The 14,498-nt window shown below is 44.0% G+C and overlaps 1 protein-coding gene across 2 annotated transcripts in view; it reads left to right on the forward strand.

Annotated features, from left to right (window-relative positions):
- TGFBR3 (transforming growth factor beta receptor 3) overlaps positions 1-14,498 on the forward strand; it is a 214,902-nt gene that overhangs the window by 144,071 nt on the left and 56,333 nt on the right. For both annotated transcript variants that reach the window (XM_049879808.1, XM_049879809.1), the window contains exon 5: positions 5,421-5,604. In XM_049879808.1, the coding sequence (XP_049735765.1) occupies positions 5,421-5,604 (184 nt within the window). The remainder of the gene's footprint in view (positions 1-5,420; positions 5,605-14,498) is intronic.

Genomic DNA, 14,498 nt, shown 5'->3' on the forward strand with positions numbered 1-14,498 from the left:
AGGTCTTCGTCAGGCATCCAGCTGTGTCAGAATGGGAGAGCAGGTGGTCCTGAGGAGAGTGCTGAGTAACCCCTCGCTGAAGCAGAAAATTTCCACTGACCTGCAGTTGGGACATTTCACTGCTCCTGGCAGCTTTGCTTTCTTCTTATTGGAATGCGCCTGAGGAGTGGCAGTTAACTCTGTTTCCAAATTCCTGAGTCCTGAGCGTGTGGACCGTGCTGCTGGCCCGGGAATGGATGGGCTTGAGCCAGGTTGACAGTGCGTGGAGAAAATAGCTGGGAGTTGCCTCCTTTCAAAGAATCAGCTATACTACAGGGTTGCTTTGTAATAATTTCAGGATAGATTCCAAAGGTGCTCCCTATTCTCTTATTTACACCATTCACTTCCTTGTCTCTGGTGTGCACAGTATGATCTACCTCACTTTCCACTCTGAAGAGATATACTCTATGCATACAAAAAAAAGAAAAAAACAACAAGCCTGTTACTGTCGAGTCAATTCCGACTTATAGTGACCCTACAGGACAGAGTAGAACTGTCCCATAGGGTTTCCAAGGAATGGATGGTGGGTTCTAACTGCTGACCTTTTGGTTAGCAGCCAGGCTCTTAACAACTGTGACTCTATGCATAAAAAAAAATGCATAGTAAATTTAAAAACCCAATTGTTTTATTTTACGGCTGAAACTTCAATGAGGCTCCAAATATACTTACCTGAACATTAAAAGCTGTGCAGGCAGTGGTCTGTCATGGGTTTTTTTGTGACAGGCTTGATAAAAATGACTGTTTAGTATAAGTGCTTTTCAGTGAAAAGAAGATTTGACTACAGTGCAAAAGTCAGAAATCCAGATCAACATTGTTTGCAGGTGAGTGTTGACGAATACTTAAGCCTTGGCGGAATTATACATAGGTGGGTATGGTTGTTTGGCAAGTAAATGGCTCAGGAGCTTTTTGTGACGCAGATGATGTCAAAACAGTGTAGGCCAAATGTTCCCCACTGGTCTTGCTTATAACTGACCGTAGGACATTTAGAAATTACTATATTTGATAGCACTTTGTAGTGCTTGATACATATAGTAGGTGTTATGGATTGAATCGTGTGCCCCCAAAATATGTGTCAACTTGGCCAGGCCATGATTCCTGTATTGTGTGATTATCTACCATTTTGTCATCTGATGTGATTTTCCTACGTGTTCTAACTCCTACCTCTATGATGTCAGTGAGGTGGGAGGAGTGGCAGTTTTGTTAATGAGGACTCAATCTACAAGATTAGGTTGTATTTTAAGTCAATCTCTTTTGAGATACAAAAGAAAGAAGCTAGCAGAGAGACATGGGGACTTCTCGTACCACCAAGAAAGCAGCATCGGGAACAGAGCGCATACTTTGGACCTGGGGTCCCTTCGCCTGAGAAGCTCCTAGACCAGGGGAAGACTGATGACAAGGACCTTCCCCTAGAGCTGACAGAGAGAGAAAGCCTTCCCCTGGAGCTGGTGCCTTGAATTTGGACTTCTGGCCTACTAGACTGTGAGAGAATAAATTTCTCTTTGTTAAAGCCATCCACTTGTGGTATTTCTGTTATAGCAGCACTGGATAACTAGGGCAACAGGTATACAATAGGTGGTAACCATTGCTAGTGGTCACAGTTCATGCCCAGTTTATTGATGATCACTTCCAGGCTTTCCAAGGCAAAACACATTAGAAAGATTCTCTTAATCTTTATTAAGCACTAAATTGTCCAGTTTCTAGTATAGAAAGTACTGTCAATTTGGGACCCAAATTGGGAATCCAGTGCATATTTGAGTGGTAGGAACATTCAGAAGGAGCCCTGGTAGTGTAGCGATTAAGTGTTTGGCTGCTAACTGAAAGGTCAGCAGTTTGAACCCACCGGCCACTTTGAGGGACAAAGATGCGACAGCCAGCTTCCGTGAAGATTACAGCTTTAGAAACCCTGTGGGGCAGTTCTACTCTGTCCTAAAGGGTTGGAACTGACTTGATGGCCATGGGTTTTTGGTTTAGGAACATTCAGTCAGTCTAAAGTGCAGAGAAGGGTTTTTTACTCCTCAGCTCTATTACCATTTTTGGAGTCCCTGGGTGGTACAAATGGCTAACACACTCTGCTGCTAACAGAAAGGTTGGAGGTTTGAGTCCACCCAGTAGTGCCAGGAATAAAAGGCCTGTCAATCTACTTCCTGAAAATCAGTCATTGAAAACCCTATGTCATAGTCCTACTCTTAATACCTGTGGGGATCGCCATGAGTTGGAGTCAACTCAATGGCAACTGGTATTAACATTTTAGCTTGGATAATTCTTTGTTGCGGGGGGTGTCCTGTGCATTGTAGGATGTTTCATAGAATCCCTAGCCTCTACCCACTAGATGTCAGCAGCATCACCTTCCCAGTTATGACAAAAATGTCTCCAGACATTGTAAATGTCCCCTGGGGGGGCAAAATTGCCCCTGATTGAGAACCACTGTTGTAGAAGAAGCTGCTAGGTGCCCCACTGGGCCTGTCCTACAACAGTGCTTTTTAAACTATGAATTACTCAGTACCAGTTAGGGCAGTGGTTCTCAACTATGGTAGAACATTGTAATCACCCAGGTAACTTTAAGAAAGTATTGATGGCTGGCCACCTAAGATACAACCATTAGTTTTTACTTGTCTGGCACAAAAGAGAAGGAAGGAAAGCAAAGACTCAAAGAAGAAACTAGTCCACAGGACTAATAGCACATATGAACCATGTCTTTTCTAACCTGAGACCTGAAGAACTAGATGGTGTCTGGCAGCTGCTACCAACAGTTCTGACCAGGAACACGATAGAAGGCCTCAGGTAGAATGAGAGAAGAATGTAAAACAAACTCAAATTCTTAAAAATGGCCAGACCTACTGGACTGATAGAGACTAGAGGAACTCTCAAGATTATTACTCTCAGATGCCCTTTGAACTTGGTACTGAAGCTACTCCTGGAGGTCAGCTTTTAGCCAAATAATAGATTGACTTATAAAATAAGCAATAATCACTTGTGAGTAATGTGCTCCCTTAAACAGTCAACTATGTTAGACCAAATAGTCGACATTTATTCAGAAGCAAAGATGAGAAGGCAGAGAGGGGAAGAGAAGCTAGATCAATGGAAACAGAACAAACAGAATGGAAATATTGAGAATGCTGACACTTTGTGAAAATTGTAACCAATGTCAAGGAACAATTTGTATAAAAATTATTCAATGGAAATCCAATTTGCCATGTAAACTTTCACCTAAAACACCATAAAGTATTAAAACAAAAAACTGATGCCTGGGCCCCACCCAGATATACTTTTTGGTCTCATCTGGGGTTTGGTCTGGGCATCAGGAGATACAGAAGCTGTTCAAGTTTTCAGCCAAGATGGAGAACCACCAGCATTAGTGGGTCATGGAATCAATTAAGTGGAGCACTTCTTTATCATCATTTACAAAACATGTGCACAGGTCGTCCTCAGTTTACGACAGGGTCCTGTTCTGATGACTCCACCTTAAGTCGGTTCTGATGTAAGTTGAATACCTTCTTTTTTTTAGTTTTTGTTATTATTGTTTTTGGCAGTTGGAAACATTACATATAAACTTACAGATGTATTTTCATATATACATAAAAAATACACAAATCATAAAAATTTATTCCAACAATGAAGAAGAGTTGGATGACATTGGCGTTTTGTCGGTTGCAGTAATGACACCACTTGTGGAAGGTTCTGGATCATCTGGATTATCCCTGGGAATGGGGATGGTGTTTCTAAGCAGCAGATTAATGAGAGTTGTCTGTACGGCCCTTTTTTTTTTTTCTTCATATATTTTGGAGTAACATCTTAACTGCATCCCAAATCTGCCTATTGACTTTAGAAAAACGGTCAGCGTTTGGGTTCACGATTTCAAGCAACTGAAGCCTTTGATTTAGTTTAGAAAATCTATAAATCTGTACAGCAGTGTTTTGACCAGTAAATCATAAAATTGAGCATCTGCAAGTGAACACCTGAGAATGATAACATCAGCAAATTATGCACTGCAACGTTGTATATGGTACTTATTAGTAATGATAAGATGTACGAAAAAACAAAAACGGATGGTCATAAGTATAGTTCATGGTAACTCAAATAGGTCTTAAGATGGGGACTACCTGTGTATGTAATTGAATAGAAAACAATGCCTAGCGCAATAGTTGGGTTAAGTACTATTTTATATGTGTTAAGATACAGTGTTTGAAAACACTGCTATAAGGGATAGAAGGAAACCGTAAGCAAAATCCCTGCTGTCAACGTGCTTTTTGGTCTGGCTATTTATAACCTTTTCAGAAGCTGCTTGCCTTTTGCTAAGGATAAGTAGCTAATGTGGGAATTTGTGAGCCTTTTTGCCCACATTTTGAGGTTTCACTCTGACATTGATAAAAATCACTTTTTTGTAGATGCTAGCCAATAAAGATGACATGGAGATTTTCAGCAGCACCTGATTTTCTTTGTGTATGTTAATTACATGTACTGTCATATACTAGGTCAGCATTGGTCTAAATACATTCTGCAAGAATGTGGGGCTTGCATAAATCATCCCGAAAGTTTTATTAGGATCAGCTTAACATTCTCTTGACTTCATTATCTGTGGGAATTTGGGGGTCTTAAAAAATAAACTGTTACACACATTCATCTCCCCCCTATGAAAATAGTGTAATCTGGTAGAAGACTGGCAACCTCTGGCTATACTTTTTATCTCAGTGTTCAGGAGAACACAACCGGAGGGGACTCTTGATGTGTCCCCATTGGGGTGACTCTGTTGGCAGATATTGCAGCTGTGGAAGGCCCAGTAGTCAAGTTCAGATGCTCACAGGACTTATTCCAAGCCCATGAGGACACTCACCAAGGCTTCTCGTTTGACTTGGAACACATTACTTAGAGGGTTGTCTTTCAATTTAAATATCTAGAAAGTGGCCATGATAAAGTTTATGATTACTTATGGTGCACTCTGCTGCAGTCAGTCATCACGACGTTCTTTAAAAATTCAAAGAGACTGGAAATGAAACAACCAGAGCAGAAATAATGAGAATATTCATGCATTGTGAAGAATGTAACCAATGTCACTGAACAACTTGTGTAGAAATGGTTGAATGGGAACCTAAACTGTTGTGTAAGCCTTCACTGGAAACACAGCAAAATATTGTATATTAAAAAAATTTTTTTTTCAAAGATACATCTTGTGTCATTGGTAGTTTTGCCATTTCCTGGGAGAACTAGGCTTAGAAGTTTTTCTTGAATCAGCTGCTAATAGAAAGATGATTTACCCATGTAACAAAGAAAAGAGGACTGATTGACAAATATCCATTAGTTATCTGATGAAGGACTTTCTCTCTAATTATCATTCAGCTCTGGGTCACTGCACCACGTTAAATATGCAATTGTGTTTCTTCTAGGTGTCTAAGGGTTCCGTGGTCCACTTTTCATCTGGAAACTTCTCCTTGTCAGCAGAAACAGAAGAAAGGAGCTTCCCCCATGGAAATGAACATCTGTTAAATTGGGCCCAAAAGGAATATGGAGCAGTCACTTCATTCACTGAACTCAAGATAGCAAGAAACATTTATATTAAAGTGGGGGAAGGTAAGTTTTATGTGGTTTCAGTTAATGACTGATTTACTACAGTCAATTGTTTTCTTTTCCAAGGCCAGGTGGTTAGGGTAAGGAATCATAGAATTACAGAATGTTAGAGTTGGCAGGGACCTGAGGGATCATTTGGGCCTGCCCCACCCACCTTGTGTCCTCTCCTCCCTCCCTCGGCCCCTCTTCCCTATTTCCTTCTGAGGAAACAAGCCTGGTGGTAGTAAGTGAGAAATGGGGAGTAGTGTGGTTGAGAGGGGTCCCTGAGTGGTGCAAACAGTTTGGTGCCCAACTAATAGCTGAGAGGTTGTCTGTTTGAACCCACCCAGAGACGCCTTGGAAGACGGGCCTGACGGTCTGCAGCGGAAAGGTCACAGCCTTGAAAAGTGTGGTGTGTGGAGCTGTTTCAGTAGAGCCTTTGCCCTGCACACATGGGGTCACTGTGAGTTAGCGTTGACTAAGTGGCAACTAACAAAACAACATGGCTGAGAGAGGAGGAGTTTGTTGTGTAGGATCTAGAAGACATCCATGCAAGTAGAAGTCAGAAGTGAGTGGAGGGAAAGTAGCTGAGGACAGGGAGGAGGTGATAAAGGAATAAAGGAGGGCTTGGCAGGATGGACCAACGACTAGGGCTTCCTCTTGCCCGTTATTTTGCAAGCATTTGAAGCCAATGTCAGTTTATGGTCTCAGGACATCAGTTACATTTTAGGTAGTAGCTGAGTAAAATTGTTTATATGTTTAACAGTAATGCCTGTTCCGAGAACAAATTATTGGAGACAGAAACTGTATGACCTTGATAAGAGATGCCCATTTTAATTTCCTTTTGCCTTCTGTGTACATGTCTACTCGTTGCTTGTCAAGTTGATTCTGACTTCTAGCAACCGTATAGGACAGGGTAGAACTGCCCCATATGGTTTTCAAAGAGCAGCTGGTGGATTCGAACTGCCAACCTTTTGGTTAGCAGCTGAGTTCTTAACCATTGTACCACCAGGGCTCCTTTGCCTTATCCAAAAACAAACCCATTGCCTTCAAGTCAATTCTGATTCATAGGAACCGTATAGGACAGAGTAGAACTGCCCCATAGGGTTTCCAAGGAGTGGCTGGTAGATTCGAACTGCTGACCTTTTGGTTAGCAGCCAAGCTTTTAACCACTGCACCACCAGGGCTCCCTTTTTGCCTTATAAAAAAAAATAGAGGGATATAAATATCCAGTACCTCAATTTTGAAAGCCTATTATTTAAATTTTTTTTTTTTTTTAATCTTTAGTTGAGTATTTTTGGAACTCCCATACTGTACTATGAAATAATAACTCTTGTGAATGGGCCCTGTTAGAATCAGGGGATTGTGTGAAAAATGTGTTTCGGTGTCCAGCTGCTTTCTGCTGAATTCTACAGCAGTTGTCACTGCCGCCACAGAGTAGCAGGTAGGGCAGGTTACGGAGAGATTGTTTTCTACATTTTCTGGGATCTGGCTGCTTCAACGTGTCCGTGAGACATATGCAGGAAAAGTGGACACTGGCGTTGGCGTGTGTGCTACATGCAGAGGCCACGTCAGGTGCTCTCACATGCACCCCACTTAACCCCACCTCTAATCCTAAGAGGAAGACATCATTTTTGCCACTTTACAGAGCAGCCAATGGAGGTTAAGTGCACTTAGTAATGCACTCAAATCTGCATTACTAGTAGGTAGCAAAGCTGGGACTCACACCCTGGCTTCCTAATTCTCGAGTCTAATGCTTATTGCCTACTGCTATGTTTTAAGCCTTAGCCAAAAAAACATAACCTAAAAATGAAGGTGGACTGCCTGGATAGAAAGACTGGTTTAGGTTTGGTGGTTAGGAGGCGTTTTAGATGAAAGTTGGGTTAGAGAAGTGTAAGTTTGTCACTAAACTTTCTTGGTACTCAGGCAGCTAAAAATAAAGGTCAGGTTGCACTGAGGAAAATGAAGAATGTATAATAAAGTTCTAAGCCTTGGCCAGTGGTCTGCATGTCTGAAGCAGAATTCTAGCAGCATGAAAGAATGTTGACTACTCCTTGGAATTTTTAGAGTAAGAAAGTTTGTTATAACAGCATTTAAGATGTTGGGCTTTAGTCTCTTGACAGTGCTTGTGCTTCTATGTACAGCAGTCACCTGTGCCTGAGAATGAAGGGTTAAGTACTTCCCCAAGCCCGCACACTAGGTCAGGGAAGAGTACCTAAAGAACTAGATAACCTCCTTGGTAACACATTTACTGGTTACTGTCGAGTTGATTCTGACTCATGTTGACCCTATGCATGTAACAGTAAAACTGTTCCACAGGGGTTTCAATGGCTGATTTTTCTAATCACCAGGCCTTTCTTCCAAGTGCCTCTGGTGGAATTGAACTTCCAACCTTTCTGTCAGTGCTGAGCACATTAACTGTTTGCATCACCTAGGGACTCCTGGTAACACCTTTGGAGCCCCTGGAACTTGACTCCAGCTACCAGTTGTATGTAAGTCACTGGCTCATATCATGGAGCGGGAAAGCGAGGTTCCTTTGTTGGGGGGGGTGGTCAGCAGGCTGCAAGGTGATGTTGCTTATCACCATGGGCCACACTCCACTCATCAGGCTTCATCAGCTGGCTTCCAAGAGCCTGGCCCGTCTCTTCTTTTCCTTTTGCCCAGGGACCCAAGGCCATGAGCCTTCTCACCTCTAACCCAGTGGTTCTCAAAGTGTGCTCCCTGCTCTAGCAGCAGCAGCATCACCTGGGAACTTGTTAGAAATGCCAGTGCCCACACTGACTGAGTCAAAAATTTTGGGAGTGGGGCGCAGCAGTCATGTTTTAATGACCCCTACAGCTGATGCTTGCTCAAGTTTGAGAACCTCTGCCCTTCTCTCCATACCTATAGTGGAAGAATTGAGGAGACCTGGGTTCTCATTGCAGCTGGTCTTGCTAACTGTGAGGCTTCAAGCAACGCTCTTATTTACCACCAGAGCCTCAGTTCTACCGCTGAGAAATAAGGAGTTTACATTACCCTCCAGGCTCATTCCTGCTTTCAGGGTATATAATTCTGGGTCTCAAAGTCATTTGTCAAACCTTTCCTAAAATACAAATAAGCACATGACTTTCTTTTCCCCCAACTTGCCAGGTTTCTACCCGGGGATTCCCCTTTGTGGTTTTCCTTTCTGTTTGGCACTTGGTGTCAGTTTCGATGCCAGGTATTTGGGGGAGGGGGGAACCACACACAACAAAAACGATCAGCTCATTCACCTTGGTGACAATGGCATCTGGGACTTGAGCCCTTAATAACAGCAACTTTTGAACAATTAAACCTTTCCTAATGGCTTATGAGGGTCACAAGATGGGTGGATTTTTGTTGTCTCAAGTGTTGCATTATGGTTCATTAATTCCAGAAACCTATACCTAACCTATGCCTACTACACGCCAGATGCAAACCAACCACACCTAGGAGCTGGATATACAGGAGAGAGTTCCAGGAAGGTCCTAGTCTCTTGAGTTCCAGACTGGGTGTCCTTGGCCCACATGCTCCTCCCATTCTTGGTTTACTTTCAGCCCTGCAGTCCTAACATCATTTTCCATCCTGTGATCTGGGGGAGGTATCCGCAGGCTGCAGCCACAGGGTATGCATACCTCATCTGCTCATCTGGCAAAACCCTTAGCAGATGTGGAGGGGAGGCTGCTCCAGCCAGCAGCCTGAGCCAGCAGGGCCCTGGGCTCTTCTCTCTGAGGAGGTCTCTAAAGAAGAATCCAGAGTACAGAGCCAACGCTGTCTTGCAATGAGCCTACAAGCAGGGGCCTTTTGAGCTGCTATGGCCCCCTCTGTTCTGGGGCAGGGATGGGGGTGCCACGGTGCTCGGATGTTGCCGTGAGTGCTGTGGCTGTCAGCAGAAGGCATGCTGCACAAGTCAGGGGAGCAGTTTCAACCCAACCCTGGGACCTCCTGGGCTGATTCCTTACCCCGGAGTGAGACTTGCATGTGCATTTGAACCCTGGCAGCCTGTCCATTATATGAATAAGGCAGATGTGTATTTTATTAAAATGGTAGGGCTCTGATAAATTACTGCTTCTGAAAAAAGCTTGCTACACCTAGATCTTCCTTGACACTTGTCCCAGCTGTCACACGGCCAGCAGTTTCTTTCAAGTTCTGCTTAAACATTTAAGGCACTGGATGGAAATCCCATCAACCACAGTGCTGTGTAAATGGCATGTGTCGTTGGGGGAGTGTCTTCAAAATCGACACTTGTATCACTTTCTGGGTGGAGGTGGTGAAGCAGCCTTTACCACAGTGAGGTGTTGTTTGTGAAAACACCTTGCAGACTGTAAAAGGCCTTGTAAACATTAACTGTCTGTGTCAAGATTGTAAAAAAGAGTAGAATTCTGCCCCCACTGTTTCCCCCAAACTCCTACCTTTAGCCTTTAGGGTATAAAGTGCCGTGGGACTAAACGTGAGGGAATGATCAATTCTACATGCAAGCCAGAGAATTAATTAGGTGGCTGGTTCTCCTATTGAAATAGCAGCTATCGAAGGAGGAGCAGATTTGGGGATAGGACAGATAACAGATTCATTTTTGAGCATGCTACCTTAGGCTGAGTTCTATACAGGAGCAAAATCAGTGAAAAAAAAAAATATACACACACACACAAATTTATTTCAAGGAATATTGGTTCACACAGTGGTGAAGGCTGGCAAGTCCCAAATCTGTGGGTCAGGCATCAGGCTGGAGACTTCTCCCGACACACATGGTTGCAGGGCTGATGAACCCAAAATCGGCAGGTCAGGTGGCAGGCTGCTGGCTCACATCCCGAGAACTAGAGGTCAGAGGATGTTGAGTCGGATGCAGGATCGAGAGAGGACAAGCTTTGCAGAATTTCCGTATATATTGGATAGTTGCCTCAGGGAAACTCCCCCTTCAACTGATTGGCTGCTCACAACAGATCAGATCATGGATAGTGAGTACATCATATCCGTTGACCCACTGAAAATTATGGCCTAGCCAAGTTGACACATAACCTTACCCATCACTGGCCACCGTCTTGTCAACTGTACACATCTCTTTAAACCATAAATAATCTCTAAGTAAAGACAATTATGAAGTCATACCTGTACCTAACATGATACAATGAACATGCATAAAACCGAAAATACAGTAGCCCTGCTTACGTCTTATATTTTATAATAAGTAATGGAGTAAGGGAGGGACGAATGCAAAAGATACTTACCATCTGTACACACACACACACTGACACACATATAACAAAACAACAAAGAAATACTGAAAACAATTACAGTCCTCACTTCTGCAACTGGTCACATGGTTGTAGCTGGTATTTAGAACTACCTTCTGCCAGCCAATCTGTATTCCCTTTGCCCTTCACAAGCACCTCAGTTGGTCATGGTTGTTTGCCTGGTGGGGTGAACCAAACCTTCATTTCTGAAGAGCCTGGACTGTTAGTAGTCATATTGGAATTGGGTTGCTGTGATTTTCCATTAACTTTAATCACAGGGCATGGCAGTACTAAGAGACGCCCTAAGGGATCCCCTGTGTTCCACACATACTTTTCTTTACCTCTATTATGCAACACCAATCAAATTTCCCCTTGGTAGTCAGGATCGATCAGTCGTAGCAGCCAATATGGTAACTCCATTCCTTGCCTATTGATCCAGAGGCCAAAGTAGCCTAGTGACATTCTGAACTTCTAGTTCAGTGGAATCAGTGTTGTGATCCTGGTGGGAGCATTCCTCCCATTGGAACTAAGACCTCTAGACCTGCAGAGCATAGGGTCATGGGGACAGGAAGCAAAAATGTTGCCAAGGGGGTCACTAGAGGTAATAGTGAGTGGTGTCACTTCTAATTCCACCCCTTGATTCCTGGAACCATGAATCTTGGATACAGGAGAAACAGCACCATATACTAGATGCTGGTTTAGAGTATATACAGCCTCCTGGAGAACATTGCCCCAACCCTGCAAGGTATTGCCACGTAGCTGATGCCATAATTGTGTCTTTAGAAGGCCATTTCATCATTATATCAAGCTAGCTACTTCAGGATGATGAGGAACATGATAAGACCAGTGAATTCCATGAGCATGGGCCCATTGCCTCACTTCATTTGCTGTGAAGAGAGTCCCTTGATCCAAGGCAGTGCTGTATGGGATACCATGATGGTGGATAAGATATTCTTTTAAGTCCACAGATGGTAGTTTTGACAGAAGTATTGCATGCAGGGAAGGCAAACCCATATCCAGAGTAAGAGTCTGTCCCGGTAAGGACGAAATGCAGCCATTACCATGATGGAAGTGGTCTAATGCAGTCAGCCTGCCACCAGGTTGCTGGCTGATTGCCCCCAGGAATGGTGCTATATCAGGGACTGCACAGTGTCCCTGGCAGATTGGGCACTCAGCAGTGGCTGTACCCAAGTCAGCCTTGGTGAGTGGAAGTTTGTATTGCCAAGCCCATGCATAACCTCCCTCCCTGCTGCCGTGGTCACTTTGTTCATGAGCCCACTGGGCAATGACACAGGAATGGCTGGGAAAGGAGGCTCACTAGTATCCACAGAACGTGTCATCCTATCCACTTGATTGTTAAGATTCTTCTCTGCTGAGGTCATCCTTTGGTGAGAATTCACATGTGTCACAAATATTTTCACTTATTTGGCTCATTCATAGAGGTCAATCTACATGGGTCTTCCCATATCTCCTTGTCACAAGTTTTCCAATCATGTGCCTTCCAAGTCCCTGACCATCCAGCCAAACCATTGGCCACAGCTTGTGAATCAGTATACGGTCACACATCTGGCCATTTCTCTTTCCAAGAAAAGTGAACAACCAGGTTCACTGCTCAAAGCATTGCCCATTGGGAAAATTTCCCTTCACTGCTCTCCTTCAGGGAGGTCCCAGAAAGGGGCTGTAGTGCTGCCACTGTCCATTTTCGAGTGGTACCTGCACATCGTGCAGAACCGTCTGTAAACCAGGCACGAATTTTCTCTTCTGTAGTCAACTGATCATAAGGAGCTCCCCATGAGGCCATAGGTGCAGACTGGGAGACGGAAGGTAATGTGGCAGGAGTGGCGTTTGGGCCACTTCCTCGTGCAACTTGTACCTTCAGGTCCTGCTCAGACCCAATCTCGTATATACCACTTCCATTGGAGTGCTGCTGGGCACGTCTAATTTTATGACTGTCTGGGCCAGACAACACCGAGTTCATGATGGGCAGCTCAGGCCGCATGGTGACTTGGTGTTCCATGGTTAAGTGTTCAGTCTCTACTAAGGCCCAGTAACAAGCCAGAAGCTATTTCTCAAAAGGAGAGTAGTTATCTGCAGGGGATGGCGGGACTTTGCTCCAAAATCGTAAGAGTGATTCACTAGTAGGGGCTTGCTGAAGGCTCTAGACAGCATCTCTCTCTGCCACTGACACTTCAAGTACCATTGGATCAGCTGGATCATATAGCCCAAGTGGCAGAGCAGCTTGCACGGCAGCCTGAACCTGTTGCAGAGACTTTTCTTGTTCTGGGCCCCACTCAAAAGTAGCTACTTTTCCAGTCACTTAAAAGATAGGCCAGGATCACACACCCAAATGCGGGATATATTGCCTCCAAAATCCAAAGAGGCCCGCTAGGCATCGTGCCATCTTTTTAGTTGTGGGGGTTTCCAGATGCAATGACTTATCCTTCACTTTAGAAGGAATATCTTGACATGCCCCACACCACTGGACCCCCAGACATTTCACTGAGGTGGAAGGTGCCTGAATTTTTGTGGGATTAGTTTCCCACCCTCTAGCACACAAATGTCTTATGAGTAGGTCTAGAGTCATTGATACTTCTTACTTACTAGGTCCAGTCAACATGATGTCATCAATCTACTGGACCAGTGTGATGTCTCATGGAAGGGAAAGTTGATCAAGGTCCCTGTGGACTAAATTATGACATAGGGCTGGAGAGTTGATATACTGCTAAGGTAGGGCAGTGAAGGCATATTGCTGGCTGAAGGCAAGCTGCTTCTGTGGTGTGGTGGTCCTTCGAAACTGGAGTCGAGAAAAAGGCATTCACCAGCTCAATAGCTGCATACCAGATACCAGGAGATGTATTAATTTTCTCAAGGAATAAAACCACATCTGGAACAGCAGCTGCAATTGGAGTCACCACCTGGTTAAGTTTACGATAATCCACTGTCATTCTCCAAGGTCCATCTGTTTTTTTGCACAGGCCAAATAGGTGAGTTGAATGGGGATGTGGTGGGAATCACCACCCGTGCATCCTTCAAGTCCTTGATGGTGGCAGTAATCTCTGCCATTCCTCCAGGAATGCAATACTGCTTTTGGTTTACAATTTTCCTAGGTAGGGGCAGTTCTAATGGCTTCCTCTTGGCTTTTTCTACCATAATAACCCTTACTCCAGATGTTGGGATACAATGTGGGAGTTCTCCCAGCACCTGATTATGTCTATTCTAATTATGCATTCTGGAACTGAGGTTCGTGGACCCACTGGGCCCACTGAGATGGACCTGAGCTAAGACTCCACTAATAACCTCACATCCATATGTCCCTACTCTGACTGGTGGGCCACAGTGACGTTTTGGGTCTACTGGAATTAGTGTCAGTTCAGAGCCAGTGTCTGGTAACCCCTGAAAAGTCTGATTATTTCCTTTTCCCCAATGAAAATCACTCTCATAAAAGGCCATATATCCCTTTGGGGAAGGCTAGGAGAGATTAATAGTATAAATTTTTGGCAATGTAGCAAGGTCCTTGCTTATGGGAACCTGGCCTTTCCTTCATTTAGGGGGTTGTGGGTCTGTCAACTGGCTCAAGTCTGGGAGTTGACTGAGGGGCTGTAACTCTCTATTCTGGTGATTTAAATTAGATTTCCATTCACTGGACTTAGAATTTTTCCATGTGTACAGATAAAGTAAATATTTAGTAGA

Source organism: Elephas maximus, chromosome 3, assembly GCF_024166365.1.
Source record: "Elephas maximus indicus isolate mEleMax1 chromosome 3, mEleMax1 primary haplotype, whole genome shotgun sequence".
In the NCBI taxonomy this organism is placed as follows: Eukaryota; Metazoa; Chordata; class Mammalia; order Proboscidea; family Elephantidae; genus Elephas; species Elephas maximus.